The 23,545-nt window shown below is 41.5% G+C and overlaps 1 protein-coding gene across 1 annotated transcript; it reads left to right on the forward strand.

Moving 5' to 3' along the window:
- The first annotated feature begins 7,310 nt into the window (after positions 1–7,310).
- LOC143863349 (structural maintenance of chromosomes protein) lies at positions 7,311–21,018 on the forward strand. The gene is made up of 5 exons (XM_077374033.1): positions 7,311–7,994; positions 8,665–8,883; positions 19,821–19,916; positions 20,130–20,234; positions 20,476–21,018. Exons 1-5 carry the CDS (start codon positions 7,461–7,463, stop codon positions 20,698–20,700), a joined length of 1,179 nt encoding a protein of 392 aa, XP_077230148.1. The 5' UTR covers positions 7,311–7,460; the 3' UTR covers positions 20,701–21,018.
- The last annotated feature ends 2,527 nt before the right edge of the window (positions 21,019–23,545 follow it).

Here is a 23,545-nt window from a genome sequence, read left to right on the forward strand (position 1 = left end):
CTTTGTATCCTACTTTCCACGTCATAATCACGATCCAATTTAAATCAGATCGTCCATCGGAGTGTCCTATTATGTCCCACTAAGTTAAGTAAACAATTTTTTTTTTTTTAAAGAGTTAGAATGGCAGTTCACTATTAGTGTGTCTCTGTGCATTTTCTTCAACTAAATTAAAATTTTATTTATATTTAATCTGTGTGTAAAATAATGCTTGTAAACAATAAAACTAATCAAAATTACACACACGAATATAATGTATAACTATTATCAAAGAATAAATTACCCTAAAACCCCTTTCTCTTATCCTTCGGGAAAGTATGAAATGAAACGATTGAAATGGGTGAAATCGCACTCCCATCCGATTCATTAAGTGATAAGAGAGGTGTTGACCAAAATACCCTTCATAGAACGGTTAGCGTTAACAAAATTTGAATCGTATTTTTGCAAAACATTTCGGATCGTGACTATCCAATGGGCCTCTGTGGAGTGCCCATACCCAATCCGAAATTTTTCGGATCCCAGATTTGATGATCCGAAATATGCCCATGGATCCTATTCATATGTTTAGATCCCGTTCATTAACGTTCGGATTCGGACGCTCCATCGGACCGTCTGGATCCATTGACACCCCTATGAAAAAGTATGGTGTGGAGAAGGATAGTGTGGGGACCACTTAGTCAATGATTTGAACCATTCATCTATTGGTCCCACAGTGGATTGGCAGGGGGGGCTGCTTTTTTTATTTGGGCTTTGTTATCCTTGACAATTCGATCGACGGTGGACAACACAGTGAAGAAGAGGAGGAAAGTAGGGGTTTTCAAAAGGCTAGTGATTTCGGCATGGTCTATCCTTGTTTTACACTTAAATTCTCTTCTAATAGCTTCTTAGGAATTGTAATAGCTAGAGCTGGTTAAGTAACATGAATTAGGATCTTTTATGTTGGGACGCCAACTCATTCTGAAATGTCCATGAAAAACTACATGGAGATGGTGTGTTTACAGTGGCTTGCTTAGGCTAAGCTAGAGCTCTATAAATACACCATATCCATGTTGCTTGACTCATCTAACCCATTCATTCTATAGGACCTCACATAGATAAGGTGTTCCTAACAAACCATCTCCATACCATAATCCTAACCATTCAATCTATAGAAGACAATTTTCTAGCCATCCATCTAAACCTCCACAAGTCATAACCCTTAGGGTGATTGATATTGAGAAACTGATTTGCCCATTTGTTCCCTCCACGAATGGAAGGGTTATGATGATTCTATGGACCTGATTTTTTGTAGGCACCCTATCCATGTAAGGGCCTTTCAAATGAATGCTTTGGATCACCCCAAAAATGTGGGCCCAAAGAGTAAGGCTACCAAGAGTGCACTCAAGAAGATAACTCTTATGATTGGGTAAGCTTCTTTGGAATCCTTAAGGTATAGGGTAGGTAAGGATTCTCCTCCGTAACACCTCGAGATAGGTGAAGTTCCTCCTCTCTTCCTAGGAGTAAAGGTTTTTATAGAACTCGCGGAACGAGGTGAGTCTTTTGCTTGATTGATGCGAGGCTATTCATTTTGTACTTTTTTATCAGAATAGGCATTGGAGCCATGTGGCTAACCGTAGGGGAGGGTGATTTTTCTGTAGTTTGAAAACTAGCGCAAGGCTCGAGTTTCTGTTGGGCTTAGGGCCTAGGTTTTGTGTTAGCTCGGCACTCGGGTGTGTTGTTGAGCTTGGGGCTCAAGTGTGCGATGGCCCCACAACCCGAGTATTTTGCAAAACGTATTTTAGTCCTTAAAAATGGGTGTGGTTGACTCATCGACGGGTCCTCAGACTGTGGTTTTTGAAACAGAATTTTGGTTTGGGTATCGTTTTGCGAGTCTATAAAAGACCTCACTCCTACTGAAAAAAGGAGATTCATCATTAGGTTCGTTGTCGCGGGTTCTCATTGGCCAAGCTAAGCAAAACGGGGTATCTACACCTTCAGACAAGAAAGATGGGCCCACACAACCAGCTACCAAGGCAGTGGTCGGACGGACAAAGGCCCCTCGGAGATAAGAAGGCTTTCACCATAGTAGTGCCTCATAAGACCTACACTCTTGCATGCTTGCCTTTTTATGACGTCACCATCCAGAGAATCATTTTCTCTGCCCTAGGAGACCGCACAATGTCTCGTCACTTTCCAGTGCTATTATTAACAATAGTTGTATGAGACCCAGCCTCCATAGTACAAGATACTATAGTTGCTAGCCGCCAAACTGTCACCATTTGAGACGACACAAAGTGCATGTCTTGTCACATCACTCTAGAAGTCGTACACGCATGACCCGCGTCTTCGGCGATTATCACAGTGTCATGACATGACACTGTCACATCACATCAAGAAACGCGGAACTCCGTTTATAAAAGGTGTTTTGAAAATCCTATGGGCAAAACAATCTGATCGTGCACAAATTAAACGGAAAAATAAAAGTAACCACAAGCCACAAGATGAACACCAAGATTTTATGTGGTTCGACAAAGCCTACTCCACGGGCAAGAAACACGATTTTCCACTATGAGAAAAATAAAATATAAGGATTACAATGGATTAAACCCAAAACCCTTTCCTTGCTTCTCAGCCCAAGACCATACACAAGAGATAACCCGAGAAGAAACCCAAGAAAGAACCCAAGAGAATAAACCCAAGAAGAAAACTCGAGAGGAACCCGTGAAGTAACCCAAAGAAGAAAGCCACTCTCTCTCTCTCTCTCTCTCTCTCTCTCTCTCTCTCTCTCTCTCTCTCTCTCTCTCTCTCTCTCTCTCTCTCTCTCTCTCGGGCAGCCGACAAGCCCAAGTCTCTTGTACTTGCCACTCTTATTTTTTCCCTGGCCCAAAGAGACTCACGTTCCCTTTTATAATTAGGTTTTCCTAAAACCTAACAAAGCAGACTTTCTATTTTAGCCTTTTACCTTCTCACGTATAGTGGGAAATAAGGCAACTTTCCAACAATCTCCACCTTGGCTTATTTCACAGTCACCTGAAGATTTTCCGTTGATGTCATCACCGGTCCGTTATTACCGCAAACCACCATTGACCTTCTTAAGTACCAGCTACACACCCTCAAATCATCCTGGTTCTGACTCATCCTGATTCGATCTACATGAGTAATGCACATGTGTAGCTACCTACCCGTTGACTCGCCTAGTCAACCCTGGAGAGGGATCTCGGGCCATCCTCCCCAACACAGGTAATGTCACATTCTCACCATCTTCTGCAACTTGGAAACCCGTCTCTGCACCAACTGTGAAAGAGACCCTATGCATGCACGTGCAATCACTCCATCTCAACTAGCCATCGAGATCTCACGAACACTGGCCACCGTATCGCCGACCAGACGATACAATCCGCCACACTCTCTACTTTCATCAGAACCATACAGTCGCGTGTGATTTTCATGGCTCCACCTGCAGTTGAATGCCTGCAACCCCTGGAGTCCAACCGGCCAAGAGATATTAGATTCCTTTGCATCTTTAGGACATAAGCCACACCACTCAAAGTACGAACCACTCCATCGAACATCTCGATCTTAACCCTCCCAACTCCCATGATGCCATAAGTAGACTCGTCACCCATGGACACTACACCCACCCTTGTCTCCCGGAACGTATCAAAATATTCCCTCCGGGGTGTACATGAATAGAGCACCCTGAATCTAAAATCCATTCATCATGAGGATAAAGTGTGAATACCTGTGGAGACTGCGAGAACGTCTCCAAACTCTTCATCCTGCTCATTTGTTACTACTACCGCCGTATTCGTAGCACCATTATATGTCTTGTCAGCTCGCTTTGGACAATCTCCCTTGATGTGGCCATATTCCTTGCAGCGGTAACATTGCAAGCACTTTCCGCCGACTTTGGATCTTGACCTGCCTTTTTCAGATCCCCTATTAGACGCCCTTCCTCTTTATTCCCACACCGAACAACCAACCCATGCTCTTCACTTCCACCAAGAGCATGTTTCTTTCGCATCTCATTCGATAAGAGCAACGCCGTGACTTCCTCTAACTTTATTGCATCCTTACCAAACAACAAAGTCATCATCAGGTTGTCATACGAATCAGGAAGCGAAGTAAGATGCAAAAGGGCCTTGTCTTCTTCCTTCAACTTTTCGTCAACCTTTGTGGAGATGATCCACAAGCCCTTTGAACACCGTGATGTGTTCCAAAAGATCTTCGCCTTCTTGTATCTTCAGCCCATACAATTGCCGCTTCAGATACAACCGGTTGGCCAAGATTTTTGACACGTAAAGCTTTTCCAACTTCTCTCATAATTTTGGCACATCTTCTTCTTCCATAATGTTAAACATAGCACTATCTGTCAGACATAGCCGAAACGTGTTGACCGCCTTCGACCCAATCTCTTCCCACTCGGCATCCATCATCTTTTTCGGCTTTCCATCATTTCCTTCAACGCCTTAGCTAATCCCTATTGAACTAGAATGTCCTTCACCCTCATCTACCATAGGGTGAAAGTGCCATTTTCGTCAAATCTATCGATGTTGAATTGAGTAGAACTTGATTTTACTGCCATCTCAGATTACTCCACAATTCACGGTGTAGAGCTCCACCTTGAACGAGAATCTTTCTTGGACAATCTTTCTACTCCCAAAATCACTCTAGCAGCAATCCAACCACAACACCCACGATCACTCTGCCTTGCCTTGACGATCGCTCCAACCTCGGCTCTGATAGCACTTGTTGATAAAATCCGTTGGGCAAAACAATCTGATCGTGTGCACAAATTAAACAAAAAAATAAAAGTAACCACAAGCCACAAGATGAACACCAAGATTTTACGTAGTTCGGCAAATGATTACAATGGATTAAACCCAAAACCCAAAACCCACAACCCTTTCCTTTCTTCTCAACCCAAGACCGTACACAAGAGATAACCTAAGAAGAAACCCGAGAAAAAACATGAGAGAATAAACACGAGAAGAAACTCGAGAGGAACCCGTGAAGAAACCCGAAGAAGAAAGCCAAAGCCAATTCCTCTTCCTCCACACACTCTCTCTCTCGCCTTCTCTCTTTTTCTCTCTTTCTTTGGGCAGTCGACACAACCAATTCTCTTGTGCTCGCCACTCTCATTTTTCCCCAGCCCAAAGAGACTCACATTCCCTTTTATAATTAGGTTGTTCTAAAACCTAACAAAGCAGACTTTATATTTTAGCCTTTTACCTTCTGACATATAGTGGGAAATAAGGCAACTTTCCAACAAAAGGGAACCCTCCACTCCACGTCTGGGGCTTCATGGCCTCACTCCTTTAGAACTCCCTCAAAGTGGAGGCTCTTTTAGCCTCTAAGGCTTCCTCTTGGAACCTCTCCCTTGTGACCATTACAATCAGAGCACAACACAACCAAACACCACCCCTAGGTATGTATCCACCCGACCTTCTCTCTCTCTCTCTCTCTCTCTCGTTGGTGTTCAACTCTCATTTTGGTGCCTTTGTCTCACTTGAGTGTCGAAGGATTCCCCCGAAGTTCCAACTTCATGTGGCCTTTTATCTTTGTGCACAAGTCGTAAGTCGAGGCAATCCTCCCACTCGGCCACCAGAATTGGAGAGAAGGCGGGACCCAACGCAATCAGAATCGTTCGCACTCCTGGCTAGATTAAGCAGCATCAGAGTGTAAAGACGATCAAAATTGGTAATTCTAGCTCCATGCACAATTGGTTGAGTCATGAACACATTAAGGCTTAATTCCAACCCTACTCCTAAGCTTAGAAGCAACGATTATATTCAGAATGCACACAATAGCTCTAGCCACACTATATATTGAATTGTCTAAAAATAGAAAGAATCAGATTTAAATATAGAAAAAAAATTACGGTGATGATATTTTCACCCCTTGCAGTACGCATGCGCCCCCTTATAACGTGATTTGACATCAAAAGGCGTTATTGCCCAAGAAAAGTACGGAATGGGAGTGATAATTACCTAAAATTATGGATTTCGGGTACATTTTAAATTAATCATCAAACACTGGTGATTCTTAAAAAATGGGTGGAAAAAGACCCCAATACCCTTCTGACATCAACATAAATCTCCTTGCAGCTTCCTTTTTCATTACAGTAAATCCCCCTGTTTTTAATGCCCAGTAAATTGGCGTGCTGCACAAGGGTTTTTTTGATTCGTTTGAATGTGTATTTGAACCGACAGAACCTTAGGTTCGTTTCTATCTTGGCCGTCGGAAATAACCAGAGACGGATAGATGCTTTACATGTGTTAAAAAACTTTTTCGAAAGTTGCCGCCTCTATACACAGCTGGTTTGGTTTGGATTTGAAATTTTCCTTAGAACCTAGAGTCCATTGGGTTCATTTAAATCTTGGTTCATCAATATGCATAGACGGTTAAATCCACGACACGTGGATATCAATATGGAACGGTGACGTCTTCTAATAATACCGCAATTTCTCTGTATGAAATTTTGCATGTACCCATTATTTACGCCGGCATACCCTTGAATTCCGCCGGCGTACACATTGATATTCCGGTGGCGTTCTCGATATATCGGCTGGGTACTCTAGAATCCCACGGGGTTCTCGATATTCAGGCGGCATACTCTAGAATCCGGTCGCATATTCAATATTTTGGCGGCGTACTCGATACGTTTGGAACGCATGTTTAAACCCAGAAAATCTGGCAGCGTAGTCGATATTTCGGCGGCGTACTCTATATTCCAGTGGCGTACTCCAGAATCTGGCGGCGTTCTTAGCCAAAAGAGACATGAGAAATAATAAAATATTTAATAACATCGCCTTTCTAAGCCAAAAGAGAAGTGAAAAATAATAAAATATTCAATAACGTCGCCGTTCTCAACCAAAAGAGATGTGTAAATAATAAAATATTTAATAACGTAGCTGTTGTCACCAAAAGAGAAGTAAGAAATAATAAAATCTTACTTTAAAGATAATGATTGACGTTGGGTTGTGAATTTGTCACGAAGGGCAACATACGAGGACTATGATCATGTCATAAGGGTATTGGGGTCTTTTTCCCACCCGTTTTTTGAAGAATCACCTCTGTTTGATGATTAATTTAAAAGTTACGCAAAATCCGCAATTTTCAGTAATCTAAAGCTCCCATTCCTTACTTTTCTCTTATTGGGCTCCCTAGCTCTTGGATCATTAGGGACCCATTTTTTCAAAACGTGTACGGTAGGGATTGGAGCGAGCCACAGTTTCAATGATCTCTTGCGAGCTACCAAATAGTGGCTTCTTTCAAGTTTCAACGTGAATAGCGCGTCATTTCCCAAAACCCTCTCTTATCCCCCTGAAATTTTGAATCAAAAGACCGCCCAAAAAACAAATCTCTTTCACTCTCTCCTTTTGTTCTTATTATATCATTCTCCCAAAACCCTAAATCCTCTACATTTCCCCTTTTCAATCCTTCAAAAATCCTCTCCATTATTCCCCAAATTGTCTCTCAAAATGTCATCTTCTCGCTATCCCTCCTTCGATTCTCGCTCTTCCACCTCATCTCACCACTCAAACCTTTCTTCCTCATCCGATCTCAAAAACCCTAACCAAAACCTCTCAACCCTAAAACGCCTAGTTTCAAACTCAAATTCATCCCGGATCCTCACCAGAGCTAGATCTGCAGACATTATCGCTCCTCCAAAGATCAAGAACGAGCAGAATTTCGGATCTATGGTTAAGAAATTAATGAGATCTAAACCGAAAACTCCAATAGATCGAATGACTCTCGTTGTTCCGAAAGATTTTATTGCTGAGGATTTGAAGAAGAGTGCGGGGAGAGGTTCGAATCTTACTAATTTTCCGAAGAAATTGTTTCAGAAAGGGACGAAGGATCGGATGGAGATTAAGGCGTTGACGGAGGTGAAGGCGAATACGAGGAGTTTGGCAATGGTGTTGAGGAGTGAGAGAGAGCTTTTGAGTCAGAATAAGGAGTATGAAGCTGAGATTACGGAGCTTAGAGAGATGCTAGAAGGGAAAAACAGAGAGGTAAATTTTTTATTTTTATTTTTTATAGTTAAATGTTTAGAGATTGCTAAATTTCTTTTATAAGTGTGAAAGATTTTATGCTTGAAATTCTAAAACTATTTGGGGCAGTTTGGATACTTGGATTTTATAATCTAGATGGTAAAATCGTTGATTTTACAAGCTAAAACCTGGATTGTATAAGCTAAAACTTGGATTATATAATCTTAAACCTAGATTTTACAATCCTGAAAATGTTACAATCCAGATTTTAGCTTATAAAATTCAGGTTTTACCTTATAAAATTCAGGTTTAGCTTGTAAAATCCAGGATTAGCTTGTAAAGTCTAGGATTTTACAATCCTGGATTAAAAAAAATCCTTGTATCCAAACAGATTGTTTGTTAAATGGCGATTACGAAATTCAAATATTTCCATCAATGGTGATTATCATAAGTGGGGATGATGAATCCTTCATGCTTCAATATTTTGTGGGCGTTTGGAGGTGGAGAAGTAAAAATCTTTTTTGATGAATAAATGCTTAGAGATTGTTCAATTTCTTTAATAAGTATGAAAGATTTTGTCCTGGAAATTCTGAAACTACTCATGAAACGGCGATTCTATTCCATCAATTATGATTTTCGTAAGCGGGGATGAGGATTTCTTCATGCTTCAATATTTTTTGGGTTTTGGCAGGTGGAGAAATTGAAGGATTTATGTCTGAATCAAAGAGAAGAAATAAAGTCATTGAAAAGCGCCATCTTGTTTCCAGATGTTATGAATTCTCAACTAAAGGAGCTTTATGAGAAGCAGGGATCGGAGCTGAAACAGGCAAAACAAGTAATCCCGACCCTTCAAAAGCAGGTTACATCTCTTACAGGCCAGCTCCAATGTTTGGCGGAGGATCTCGCTGAGGTATGCTTATGAGCTCCCTTTCTCTCTTGCTTCATGAAGTGTTTTACTGCTAGATCTTTCATGTTAATTTGACTTTGAAATGATGATGAATGATCTAAGGTTACCTGTCTGGCTTTTTCCTTGTATAAGCTGTTTGATGACTGATTATTTTCATAACCTTATAAAAATCTGTTTGTGAAACAACCAATTACTCCAAACGCTCTAGCTGTTAGAGTCAGCGTTGTTTAATCATTTATACTTCAACATTCCCCCTCATGCGTGACCCCTCTTTTATGGGTTGATTGTATATGTGGCCCCTCTTTTCGGTTGGCTGAACACGTCCCAGGACTTGCTGTGAGGCAATAGCACTGATATATGTGGCCCCTCTTTTCGGTTGGCTGAACACGTCCCAGGACTTGCTGTGAGGCAATAGCACTGATACCATGTGAAACGACCAATTACTCGAAAAACTTATGCTGTGAGAGTTGGTGTTGTTTAATCATTTATATTTCAACCCTGCTCACCAGCAAGGAGTAAGAACTAAGAATTCTATTACATACCATGACCCTTTATATTCCACGTTAAGCATGGGACACAACTCTTCAATATCTGTTTAGGCAAAGGGAGAAAGTTATATTCATAAATCAATAAGAAGGCCTCATTCTCATATAGGATGATCCGAGATTACCTGTAATGACATTCAGACAATACTAAGCATATTTGACATCACAAGAAATTGCCACATCATACTATCTTCCCTAAGACTATTCCTTCCCAAATCAAGAGCAGGATATTTGATTAGTGTACACAAAAATGGTTGACATCCCTCATGTAGCTTCCAATTTGTTAATTATATAAGAGAATGCCACTGATAAGATCTTAGAAGCACGAAGCGGGTGCGGGTGCGGGGGAGCGTGGGGGCCTAGAAGAGTAAGTTTGAGAGCGCTATGGAAGTGTGTATTTAATTTTTTTTTTATATATCTTTCAAAATTCAAGTACACCAAAAAATAGTAATGTCCAACCATTTTCACACATCTTTCAAAATTTAAGTGCGTAAAAAAGCAGTAATTTTTAATCATCTTCATTTTCGTGCCCTCATTCTCGTGCCTTTGTGTTTGCTCCAATGAAGTACTTTGAAGAGTTGGAGGACTTTGATGCAAGGAAGTTGGTGATGGTGGGACCGAGAAATAGGAGCAGGTTGGGAACGTCATGGGAGTGGTTCCCGTTTCTTTGGGGTCGTGCTCCTTGCAAGCTCCTTCCTAAGGAGTGCCAAATCGAGGTTCCGGGGTGGGAGCGGCACCCTGAGGTAAGGTTCTTGCTTCTAAGGATAAGATACAAGTGTCCACATTCTTGGAGATTCCTTGATACTCAAACCTTGTGTATCCTTAGTCTAAGAACTATTCTCCTTGTTGTGACCCAAGTACAACTCACCCTTATAAGCATACTGTTAAGGGGAGAGTGCCCAAGCCCTTATAAGCCCATCCACATCTCTCTCACTTTTCTGATGTGGGATCTTTGCTTTTGCGTGTAACCCGCAACAATCTCCCCCTCCACGCTGAAGCAATGTGGGAACTACGAGATCTTCCCCAAGGGATTTTCACCATCCTCAAGGGCACACAAGGGTTTACCGAGATCTTCTCGAGGGATTTCCATTGTCCCCGAGGGTACAGTGGGGTTACCACACGTCCACACCCTAACTCTGATACCACATGTTGGGACCTGGGTAGAACTCACCCTTAAAAGCTAGCCATCAAGGGGAGGGTGCCTAAGTCCTTATAAGTCCGTCCATATCCATTCACTTATTCGATGTGGGATCTTTGCATTTGTATGTAACCCCCAACAATTTCCCCATCCACGTGGAAGCGATGTGAGAACTACGAGATTTTCCATGAGGGATTTCCACCATCCTCAAGGGTACATCGGGGTGGCCGAAATATTCCCCGAGGGATTTTCTCTGTCCTCGATGTTCCACTGGGGTTACCATGCTCAGGCTCTAATACTACTTGTTGGGGCTCGAGTAGAGCTCACCCTTAAAAGCTAGCTGTTAAGGGGAGGGTGCCCAACCAACCCTTAATCGCATGAAACCCCCAACAATCCTAATGTTTTGGAAATGAGAATCTGGGTTTATGCATCTTGGTCCTAACTCCTTGTAATAAGCCTATGTTGCCTCTTCTCTACAGAACAGCCTAGAACTCCAAAAAACTGATTCTGCAACTTCTTCCAAAAGTAACCATGCTTCAATCTCTCTGATAGGGAAGAAGCAACACTATTCAAAACTTGCATCTCTACAATAATAATGTTAGCCAATCTCAAATGACCTGGTTTAAGCTTCAACGCCCATTCCTTTTTTTTTTTTGAAAAGTGACATATTTCATTAATATTCAGATAGCATTCGGGACCAAGAGTCCCAGCTTGCAGTACAAAATATTAAGGTGAATTGGCACGGGCATACCCGAGACTAATTCAAAAAGTAAACAAAATAGCCAAAAATTACAATAGAAACCAAGCATTCCTTTTCTCTATTCTGCTGAATGCAGTCTTTACATCTTCTATAACCATTTTGAAACTATCACACATATCTTTTCGAGACTGAGAGTAGATAAAGAACTCCTAAACAAAACCTCTTAGAACTTCAAGCTGAATGAATCATCAGAAACTACCATGTTAAATGTACTGACGCCTAAGCAAGGGCATCTTCGTCTTTTCCATATACATATTAATATAATATGCGTATTGGGGAGAGAGTTTTTTAACGCATTCTCTCTCTCTCTCTCATTGACGCCTCCTTTTTCTCCCTCCATAGTTTCATTCTCTCTCTCATACTTCTTCTCCCCTCTTTCTATCTCTCAACCATCATCATGTAGGTCTCTAACATGGTATCAGAGCGATTGGTGTGAGAGATCCACATCAACAATAAAGATCCTTTATTATTCTTCGTGCCTCTTTTTTTTTTTTTCAAATTTTCATTGGGTTTTTTTATTTCAGCCCTAACTGTTTGGGGTTTCCAACCCAAACTTTAACCAAAAATCCCATACCCCATCCTCTTCATTTTCGCCCAATCATTTCCCCAATTTTTTTTTGTCTTATTCACAAAACCCTAGTTTTTTTGTCCTATTAAAATATCAGCACCTTCGGTCCTTTTTCTCCAAACCCTAGACCAATTCGTTCTTGTCTTTCTTTCTCGTTTGTGATTCCGATCCTTAGGTCCCCTTTACGCATGATCTAAATCATATCTTCTCTCTTTATTATGAAACTTGTGGTTTGTGGTATTTGTGGTTCGCTCCGTTATCCATGATCTAAATCAGCACCATAGTTGTTGTTAGTGGTGGTTTGATGAGGTTAGATGATTCATCTGTTGCTTGTATTGTTGGTGGTTGTGTTGGCACAGTTGTGGTGATTTACTTGTGGATGGTTGGCCACGTGTGTTGTAGCCTCTCTTTGGTCGTTTCTTCGTGGGGGTGCTGTGGTGGTTATTGTTGGTGATAGCCTTCTTGTGTTTGTTTGCTGAAGTGTTGTTGCCTCGTTGTGTCTGTTGTTAGGGCTACTATGGCATTGCAATAGGTTGTTGAGTGCCTTGTGGAGCTTTTCTATTTATTTATTTTCCGGTAGTGATTGGAGTATACTTGTTGGTTGTTCTGTTTGTCGGCTGTTGTTATGGATTTTGTGGAGCCCTCCGCTCAGCAACTTACGACTCTCAAGGTTGACGAGGGCCGTTCTTCGTCGTATACTGCTCAGTCTAGCTATTCCCATGTTGAGCCTCCCCTTCAGATGACTTCAATAAAACTGGATGGGACAAATTACCCCCCGTGGAAGAGATGGCAGTCTACACTTATCTACTTGGCCGTAGAAAAATCAGTTTTCTTGAGCGCTCTTCTCCGATTCGTACTGACTCGACATATGATCAGTGGCGTGAGGATGATGCCGTGGTTCGCTCCTTTTTATGGGGTTGGATGGAACCCCATATTGCTTCGTCTATGATGTATCTGTAGTCCTCAAAGGAAATCTGGGAGCATGTGGCTACTATGTATTCAGGAGTGGATAATCTGACTCGTATCCGTGATCGTTTTTCAGATTGGTTTAGACTTGAGCGAGGAGACAAACCAGTAGGATCCCATTATAGTGATTACTTTGCACTCTGTCAGGAGCTTGACTTATTGTTGCCCTTTACTGTTGATCCTGAGGTTCTTAAAAAGCGTCAGGAAGAGATGCGGGTAGTTCGATTTCTTGATTCTTTGGGCCCTGGCTATCTCCAGATCCGTCAGCAGCTTGTTAGTTCTGGTTTGCTTCCCACACTCGCAGAGGCCTTCTCCTGTGTCCAGCGTATGCGGGTACCTCAGTCTGGTGAACCTCTAGTGGATGGATCTGCTCTTTGTTTCATATGGTGGGGGTGATCGTGGCCGTGGTGGTGGCTGCTTTGGGCGCGATCGTGATGATGGTTGGCGTGGTCGTGGCCATGGTGGTGGTCGTGAGTCAGGGGGAGGCAGAGATGGTGGCGGCCGTGGTCGTGGGGGTCATCATTGCACTCACTGTAGGTTGGATGGCCATATTGTTTATTATTGCTACGATTTACATCCTGAGCTTTGTCCATACAGGCCTGTGAATGCCTCTGCTGCTGCTTCTGATGGTATTTCTTCTCCTGTGGCTCCATCTACATCTGACTCCCTTGTGATCCTAGGTAATTGTCTTCCTTCTTCAACTTTATCTGGGAACATGCCTTTTTCTGTCTTGTATCCTCTCGGTGACCCATTTCCATTAGTGCCCCGTGTCTTTGGATGTGCATGCTTTGTTCATAATCTGTCTCTAGGACTTGACAAGTTGGAACCGAGAGCTGAAAAGTGCATCTTCTTAGGTTACTCTCATACCCAAAAAGGCTATAAATGTTATAGTCCTCGTCTTAAGAAGACATATGTCTCTGCCGATGTCACGTTCTTTGAGGACCAGCCTTATTTGCCTTCCACAGGTTCTCCATTACCTGCTAACGTCACTAACTTGCCTGTTCCTATTCTGATCGATCCTCCTCTACCAGCCCCTGTGGCTGTTCCTAATATGCCAATGGGTCCTCTCTGGCTTCTAAGGGTTCTGAACTGCAAACTTATACTCGGGGACCTCGCCAAGTTGTTCATTCTACGATTGAAGAAGCGTTATCTCCGCCTACTGATCCTCTTCCGCAGTCGGATTGTCAGCCTTCAGGTACTTGTTCTCCACCTTCTGATTCACCAATTGCATCCCGTACTAGATCTCGTAGTGTTGCTTATCTATATCTAATTTTGTTTCTTATGCCCATCTCTCACATTCCTTTCAGTCCTTTGTTTCTAGCATGTCTTCGATTAGTTTGCCTAAGTCTGTCATAGATGGGTCTATTGAGCATCTCAAAGCCCGCCTTGTGGCTAAAAGGTACACTCAAACATTCGGTGTCGATTATCAGGAGACGTTTTCCCCAGTGGCTAAGATTCCATCGGTTCGTGTCTTGATCTCTCTAGCAGTAAATCGTGGTTGGCCTCTGTATCAACTTGATGTAAAAAATGCATTTCTTCACTACGATCTGTCTGAAGAAGTTTATATGGAGCAACCTCCTGGGTATGTTGCTCAGGGGGAGATGTTCTCATCAGTATGCCGTCTTCAAAAGGCGATTTATGGACTCAAGCAATTGCCTAGGGCTTGGTTTGAAAGATTTAGTGCCGCGGTTTTGCGTTTGGGGTTGAAGTAGTGTGCTGTTGATCATTCTGTGTTTAGTTACAAATCTACTTCTGGATATATCCTCCTCATAGTGTATGTTGATGACATTGTAATTACAGGAGATGACAAGTCTGGCATACACAATCTGAAGTCCTTCCTCCAAGGTGAATTTTCTACTAAAGATTTGGGTCAGCTCAGATATTTTCTTGGTATTGAGGTTGCTCGCTCTCGTCGTGGCCTCTCATTGTCACAGAGGAAATATGTATTGGACATTTTAGAGGAGACAGACTCAATGGGGGTGAAACCTGCGGCTATCCCTATGGATCCAAATGTTAAACTTCTTCCTGATCAAGGGGAGTTGCTGAATGATCCTGGTCGATATAGAAGATTGGTTGGGAAACTAATCTATTTGACTGTCACTCGTCCAGACATATCATTTGTAGTTGGTATGGTTAGTCGCTTTATGAGTGCTCCACGTACCTCCCACTGAGCCGCTGTCATTCAGATCATCAAATATTTAAAGGGTACGCCAAGCGAAGGTCTGTGCTTCAGAAAATATGGACATGAAAAGATAGAAGGATTCAGTGATGCGGATTGGGTAGGATCTCCTGCTGACAGGAGATCAAAGACAGGATATTGCACATTTGTCGGAGGTAATCTGGTGTCGTGGAGAAGTAAAAAGCAAGATGTTGTGTCCAAGTCAAGTGCAGAAGCTGAGTATAGAGCTATGTCATATACGAGTGGGGAGTTAATATGGCTTCGCTCATTCTTATCAGAGATTGGGTTCGCATCGACATCTCCAGCGCAGTTGTATTGTGACAATAGAGCGGCAATTCATATTGCAACGAATCCAGTGTTTCATGAACGAACCAAGCATATTGAAGTTGATTGTCACTTGATTCGTCATCGAATTCAGAGTGGTGAGATTTGCACAGCGTTTACCCGATCCGCAGATCAACTTGCAGATATGTTTACCAAACCATTGGGATGTGCCAAATTGAACGATTTTTTTAACAAGCTTGGAATGTATGATATATACATTCCAGCTTGACGGGGAGTGTTAAATGTACTGACGCCCATGCAATGGCATCTTTGTCTTTTCCATATACATATTAATATAATATGCGTATCGGGAAGAGAGTTTTTAACGTGTTCTCTCTCTCTCTGTCTCTTACTCTCTATCTCTCATACTTCTTCTCCCCTCTTTCTATCTCTCAACCATCATCATGTAGGTCTCTAACATACCAAAACCTGCCTCCAAGGTGAACGAATCATCAGAAACTACCGAAACCTGCCTCCAGGAACTCTAAGATGAGATGAAAAGAGAAACTTCCAGGAATATAAAGCACAACTAAAATATCCAGATAGGAAAGCCCAAGCGAAAGAACGAATCTCTCAAGCTATAACTATGGAAAAATGACAATTTCTGGATAGTGGCAGACAAATCACAGTGCTATTCAACGATAGAAAACTGAGTTGTATCTCCCTTTTCCAACACTTCTCTGTCTATTCAATTACAGTTCTCTTCTTCCTCTTTTCCTTTTCTCCCTTTTTCTTTTCTCCTTCATTTTATAGCGATATTTTTTTTCCTCAGGGCCGGAAGGCCTTTCATTCAAGGTTACTACCCTTGGCCCCATTTTCCTCACCTTTCTTCTCAATACCAACCTTCCTTAATTCTTTCAAATCCCTAATAGCTATTGACCGAAACAAATTCTTTGTGGCTTCCAAATCATTGTCAAAACCTATTCCGAAGACATCCCCTATAGCCAGCAGCTCATCCATTTCATTAGAGGGAATGACTCTGTTCTCTTCTGATTCTAGAAAATCTATCAACCTTGAATCCGCCTCTTGTCTTTCCAAATCCTCTCCCATCCGAGTCTGAACCTCCATGCTGACTTCCCAATCCAAGGAATTCCGTGACTCCTGAGGCACATCATCTGAGTAACCCATCAGTTTCTCCAAACGCTCAATCTCTGCCGCTCTAATCTCCTCCCAACGTTGACGACAAGCTCTTCGCTCCTCTTCCAGGGCTTCCTTAAAGAAAAAAAGTTTATAGATTCTGACAAAAGGTCTCTTTTGGATCAGACTTCCCTGAGACCTTTAGAAGGCTATCCTTGCTGGCCAGTGCATCCTTCTTGAATTGTTTCCATTGCCTCTTCCAGATTCCCATGGAGATTTCCTTAGGCGTAGGACATACTTCTGCCGCCATCGCTTCATCATATTGCAGGGCCCTAAGAAACTGTAAATCATCTATCTCAAATGTGATCGCCTTCCTCTTCCTAAATGAAGAACCAGAGTAGGTCGACATAGCAGCTGGAAAGGGTTTGAAAGGCTTATGAAAATCTTTGAGGAGGTGGCTAAAATTAGAGGAGGTGGCTAAAATTAGAGGCTAAATTAGATTTCCTTGGCTCTTCTTTTCTTCGAGAATCCAAGAGATTTCTTTTAAATAGAGAAAGACCTCCTTTTGTAGCTAAAAGATAATTCTCGGGACACACACCCCTCCCCTTCTGGCCAACTTTATCTTTCTGAACCGAAGAGCCCTTTTTGGAAGGATTGACACGAAACCTTTTGATGTGACTATTGAGATCATTCAAGGCTTTTAAATTTCCGTTATTCTTATTGCTCTTAAAAAGACGGTTTTTAATCTTAACCGCCTTTTCCACTGACAAGGGTTGTAGATTATGACAGTTAGAAATATCTTTTCTGGAAGCTTTTCCATCGAAAATACTTGATTTAGCTTTTAGGGGCTTCTGACACGGTCCTTCCTAAGACTGACCAATTTCCCTTTCAATGATGGGGCTAAACTTTTTGGAGCTTTTGCCGGTTTCTCCATTCCCGAAGTAGAGGATAATTCAAATTCTGAGACAGAATTATCCAACGGCTCTTTTGACTTGGGAATGACAGAATTACCCCCAGAGCCTGCAGGTAAATGCTCATCCACAGACAGTTCAATCACCGGCGGAGGGTCAGTAGAGACATCTAAAGTAGGGGCCAAAGGAGAGGAATTTCTTTCTGCTAAGGGATTATTAAAAGACATTAAAGACTCATCCACCATCTTAACTCCAACTGGATAAACCGTAGAATCTACCAGAAGGTTAATAAAGGATGGCAAACCTTAACAGAAGAAGCGAATTCCAGGCAGTGGTCATGACTACCCGACATCTGATTTTCCAGAACTTGTCCAAAGTGCTGACCCAAAGTCTCCACCGTGGAAAGAGACTAGGCATGGAGTGGGATATTAAAGAACTTAAGTCTCACTGTTCTTGCATCAGTATTTAAGGCATGTAACCACAGTTGAAGGGAAACTAGGTATCCACCCAAAGCATCACCTCCCCGCCGAAGAATGGAAGTGCCTGACTTTGGGACTCAAAGCAAAAGAGCACCAATGAGGGACTAATGCAGAACGGTTTGCTTAAAAGCGGCAAAGCCCAATTTCTCCTTGCCCAGGACCAAACTTCTTTCAATAAGGACCTATTCCACAAGGAACCTATCAAACAAGTTTTTAAAGTCTTCTTCCTATCATTGATCAGTTCGCTTGGGATAGTGAATACAGGGGGTTTTTTCATCCACTCTGGATACGTGGAGCTCCTTGTGGATCGCCTTAGGTATCCATGACTTAGCAGCCTCTACCTTTTTGTTAGACTTCGGCCCTGAACATTTTCTGCAGATACGTCGAGTACCATAGTTGCTATAGCTGCACTTCAAACACCTACAATCATCTTCTCTTTGGTTTGGTAATGTCCACCTTCCTCGAGTAGATCCATTTCGGAAGTCAAACCTTCTTGTTATCAAGTCTAGATCCTCATGGCTCCCTACCGATCGAGGAAAGGATCTTGGGGGATGCCATGGAGATCTCACTCTACTCTCCCCCTGACTTATCAAAATCAGAGACCTCCGACAACAGCTGTTAAAGACTCCTGACAAATAGAAAGCTTCCTGAGCTGAGTATCCGCTTTCTACCAGATCTAGGAACGTTGGAGCCACTCAGTCAAGGTTGGAACCACAAACAAACTGATTTGTGAAGGTATCCCGGTCCAACGGGGATTTGTATGTCGGCGATTGAAAAACTCTCGAATGGACATTATGCCCTAGGAAGCCAACTTCCCCTGCTTCAACAAAGACCTTTTCAAAGAGCCCACCTAAAATAGTTCAAGCTAATGATTCATAACTTATGATTGATTGTAAGACTATAATCATGGCAGGGCTTATCAGTCAAAATTCTCCTACACCCAAGCATTCTTTTTCAAAATGATCCTACACCCGAGCATTTTTTTTTCTTTTGTACTTGTTTAAGTAAAGAAAAGAAAATATCACTGAGACTGCCCAAGCCATGGACATTGAGGGGAAGGGAAAAGGGAGTTTGTGGTGTGAGAAGTCTTCGAAGAGGAGAAAGAGAACATAGGGGAAAAGGGAGTTTGTGGTGTGAGAAGTCTTCGACTCCCATTCAATAACATCGAAAGAGAAGGCCTTTAACACTTAGCTCCCCAAAAATTATGCCTTAAATATGCAAAGACCCTCTAAAAGCTTTGTTCTTAAGGAAAGTTACTTTGATTATTCAAAATTCACAACTCAATGCATTGCTTATTTTTCTGAGCACAGGTAAAGGAGAAACCTTCACACATGTTGGGGGTTCCACACTAAAGCAAAGGTCCCACAAGTCTTATATGGACTTGGGCATCCTCCCCTTAACGGCTAGCTTTTAAGGATGAGTTCTACCCAGGTCCCAACAGGTGGTATCAGTGCGGGGCGTGGTAACTCTTGTGTGCCCTCGAGTATAGAAAAAATCGTCGGGGAAAATCTCCGTAACCCAGCTTCTGCCCAGGTCCCAACAACACATACATCGGAATTGGAAGCCTTGCTTAGAATCTGCCAATTTCTTTCTCCTAGGAGGCTGGATTTTGTAGGTGTGTTGTCATTAACTCTTTCCTTTGAAGGTTTTGACGAGTGGCCTAGTGGGTGTGATATCAGTTCAAAATTGTACAGCAGATATAAAAAAATTAGGAAAAGTAATGGAACACTGGGGTATCCTATTTGGTCTGAGAGAGAAAACAATCATGTCATTAAGATCGATTGGACATCCATCACCAAAGATTTACATTCTGGGTCCTTCAGTAAATGATGTTTCCTTTCGACTCACATACAAAAATGTTCAAGAAAAAGAAACCATCTATATAGATCTCCTGTTCAATTATGGGAAATTCCACTTGCTGGGTTAAAAATTCGTTCATTTAAATTATCTAGCATGGCTTGGGTTAATTGCTGATATTGAATTGGATGAGCAGGTTAAGGCAGATAAATATGCAGTGAAGTCATGCTTTGGTGGACATGTCAGCTCTCCTAGAACACCAGAGTATGATCAAGAGGCTGCTAACTCTTTGGTATGTGATATCCATTGCTAGGCTCAGTACGTAAACACATGGGAAAAGTGAATCTTAATTTTCATTTTGCACACTGCACTTAAGCAGATTCAATTCAAAATTAAGCTAAAATTTGCAGGTTACTTCCTTGCAGCATTCAGTTTTTATGTATAATCTTCAAAAGTTAAGTTCCAGTTTTTCAACTTTCATCTAATACTCTTTGCACAATGTCAGGAATTCAGTTCTGGAGATCCTGTGACTCCTGGTAGCCCAGATGACATGTTTCTCAAGGATTTAAATCCTTGTTTGACTCCTTATTTTGACAGGACAAAGTCTAAGGTATCACTCATTTAAAACTTAGATTCATCCATCCCTTAGCCATGTCTGATCCACTTCTGGTTTCACATATGGCTTGTTTACAAAACTGAAAATTCCCCTGTTTGTTTACAATTAACAGATACATCCCTCCCTTTTCTTTTTAACCATTCGTACTTTTGACGATTGACATCTTACTTAAAGCTGTTATTTCAATACTTCCTTTTTAGGGACTAGTTTTTTTATGAAAATCCAATTTTTTTAGGAGTATGAGCAGATGATGGGCTATGATTCTCCACATGAATCGCGGTTTTTCGGAAGCAACACCCAAGTTTTCGAAGAGAAGCGTTCGAGCTCTCACGGTGTGAAAATGTCCAAGAGTTCAGAATATTGCCAGAGGCCAAGTTTCGGAAGTACTGTCCGAGTAGCCCGCAAATCAGATGAAAGTAAATGCACCTCTGGAAAGCCAAATCGTCAGAGGTTTTTGTAAGTTCAATGGGTTTCCATAGCCATCAGTTTTTAAGAATCCGCCATGTTTCTTTTTATTCTTCTGTCTATGTACTTTGTTTCTTTCGGCAATTAAAACTCCTGAATGGGATTACCATATGGCTAAGTATGTTATCTGTCCATTGTATTGGCAAAAAAACAGAAAAATCTCTATTTATATGTATCAACAATATATAGAAAGGTTTAGTGTAGAGTCACTGGTTCTGTCTGCCTTCTATTAGAAGAGGAATGCTATTACTCTTGTAGAAATTGGTTTTCTTCTACCTTTCTTGGCTATAAAGTTCTTGCTTATTTGCTGCTTTACTGGTTATTATGGGTGATATGTTTTTCTGGTGCAGTGTATACCCTAAAAATAGTGTATGAACAGATTGTGGTGATTTTGATGGTTGTGTGATCTCTTGTAAATTGTCCGTGACACCCTAATGCAGGAGCATCCCCTTGGCAACACATGGGTCCTTGGCTCCTTAGGTTAGTTGCTAGCTTCATTAATTGATAGTTGCATTAGTGGTCTACTTAACCACTTTCTATCATTTTAGTTGTGTTTACATGTCATTTGACATTTAGTATGTCTTTAATATTCCTTTTCCTAATTAGTGGTAGTTTAGGAAATATCATTGTATTAGGGACATCATTTAAAAGCCCTCTTATCTTCTTCTTGGGAGAGGTTAGTTTTTGGAATGTTTTGGGGATTGGGATTTTGCAGTTTGGTAAGAGAGTTTTCTTCTACCCTAAAAGTAAATCCTTAGTTGCAGAAATTTCATATAAGCAAGGAGAAACCGAGCTTGGATTTCAAGCTTCTCGACCTTGCTGCTATTCTTCTCCAATTGGACCAAAAGGCTGGGCCTGGGTGTACCCTCTCTCGGCCATCTCAAGTTGTATCCTAGGACTTCTAAGGCCCTGTTTGTTTCATATTATGACAACCAATGGTGAGGGCCCCAACCGATTATTGGCCCTCACCATCGGTTGTCACAATATGAAACGACGAAACAGGGCCTCCGTTGAGATAGTGACAACCGATTGTATGCCCCCTGGATGATTATTTGACTCAAAATTAATGTAATTTTGACAACAATAATCGGTTGGGGCCTCACAATTGGTGGTCATTACTATTCGTGAACTTCCATTACTATTTGAAGAGAAACAAACAAACAGGGCCCTAAAGGAGCAGAAACCAGTTCCATTACTATTAGGCTCTGTTCACTTGTTTTCCCGGGAAAGGAAAAGAAAATGTTTCCCGAGAATCTGACGTGGCATTAGGAAAAGAAATCCAGGGAATTTGTGCAGGAAAAGATTTTCCTGGACTATTTATGGACTGTTCACTTGCACAGGAAAAGGTTTCCAGGGAAACTACTTGCATGTCATTTTTTGACTTATTGTAGAAATTCCACGAGTGTAATTTTATTTTCCCTGGAAAGCAAGTGAACACCATAATTCTATCTTGTCAAGGAAAAAAGAGGCTGTTTTCCAGGGATTTGCTTTTCCGGGAACGCAAGTGAACAGAGCCTTAGTGAACTTCCTCTATTTTTTTTATTTTATTTTTTGAGAAAATAAAAACTCAGATAGTAGTTCAGAGTAAAATTTGTAAACTTCCTCCTTGGTGTGAGTAATTTTTTTTGTGGAGTTTTCTTCAAAAGTCCACCCGTATAATTCAAAAGTTGGTAAGCTATTATGGTGTGACGACTAAGTTTGGGTCCATATCTGGTTAACCTTTGCAAATCATATTTCTCTGCATGATTTTTTTTTGTTGAGCAGTCCTGTTATTCACAAAATCAGAGGTAGGGTTGAGGACCCAAGATCTGAAGTGTGGTTGCTGTTGGCTTAGCCATGGATTAAAGGGATTGACCTTATATCCAGACTTGTATTTTGTCAACCCACTCAGAGCTAGAACTATTACTGTCAGATACAGAAATTTTTTCTTACTGTAATAAGCCGATAGCTTATATACAGAAAGACCGCAGTTCTACTCATAGCTATAAACTTACCAATAAACTGGTTTCAGAGGAGTGGGATTAACCTGAAATTCAAATTCCTAGGAGAAGTTCAGGCTAATGTCACTCTTATGGCTGAACTTTGGGAGAATGAGGTGACGATCATTTGTTTATCTAAAGGAATGTAGTGGGATTAGCCTCAAATTCAAATGTCTAGGAAAAGTTGAGGCTAGTGTCCCTCTTATTGCTGAACTCTGGCATGCAAAAATGAGGTGACGTTCATTGGTTTTGACTACTATTAAAAGAAAAGGATTATCCACATCTCGGACTAGTCTTATTGGCTTGTAAAGGTCTTTCCACAGTTAGTGACTGGAGCTTAAATTTGTTAAGCTATCATATAAATATACAAACACTTGGCTGCAAGCATTTTGTTCATTGGCTGCCTTTGAATCAGTCACAATAACCACCCACCCTTCCCTTCCGTGGGTGTGCTATTGATCCACATATTTCCCCTGGAAGCTAGCTCAGCGCATCTGCTCTTATGTATTTCATCACACTCAGGCTTGGACTTTGAGTACGCAGACATCTAAGCACTTTTGAACTTACGTGAACGTCGAAGAGAACTTTTGATTGGTTGCAAGTAATCGTCTGAAAACGTGATCAAAGCCAAACAATCAGCATAAGTTGGTTCACTACTTCTCATCTCAGCTTGGTTAACTTCATTAGAAAACCCAGATGGGTTCGTTAATGCGTATACTTATGTGAACTTCAATGCATTGTATACGGCGCCAATTCAAGTTGTGCATTAGTCGTGAACAAATACATGACTTTAGAGTCTTGTTTAACATTCAATCTTGAGGGCTGCTAGCAAAATGGGATTTCATTTGACAAAAAAGAAAG

This window comes from Tasmannia lanceolata, unplaced genomic scaffold, assembly GCF_043159265.1.
Source record: "Tasmannia lanceolata isolate RefF3 unplaced genomic scaffold, GAP_Taslan_0.1 ptg000003l, whole genome shotgun sequence".
NCBI classification, from domain to species: domain Eukaryota; kingdom Viridiplantae; phylum Streptophyta; class Magnoliopsida; order Canellales; family Winteraceae; genus Tasmannia; species Tasmannia lanceolata.

Excerpts from the sequence above, each read along its gene's own strand:
- LOC143863349 (XM_077374033.1), top strand. The coding sequence starts at position 7,461 with ATGTCATCTTCTCGCTATCCCTCCTTCGATTCTCGCTCTTCCACCTCA. Across the intron at positions 8,884-19,820 it reads TGGCGGAGGATCTCGCTGAG|GTTAAGGCAGATAAATATGC; the intron begins GTATGCTTATGA and ends TTGGATGAGCAG. Across the intron at positions 20,235-20,475 it reads TTGACAGGACAAAGTCTAAG|GAGTATGAGCAGATGATGGG; the intron begins GTATCACTCATT and ends CAATTTTTTTAG.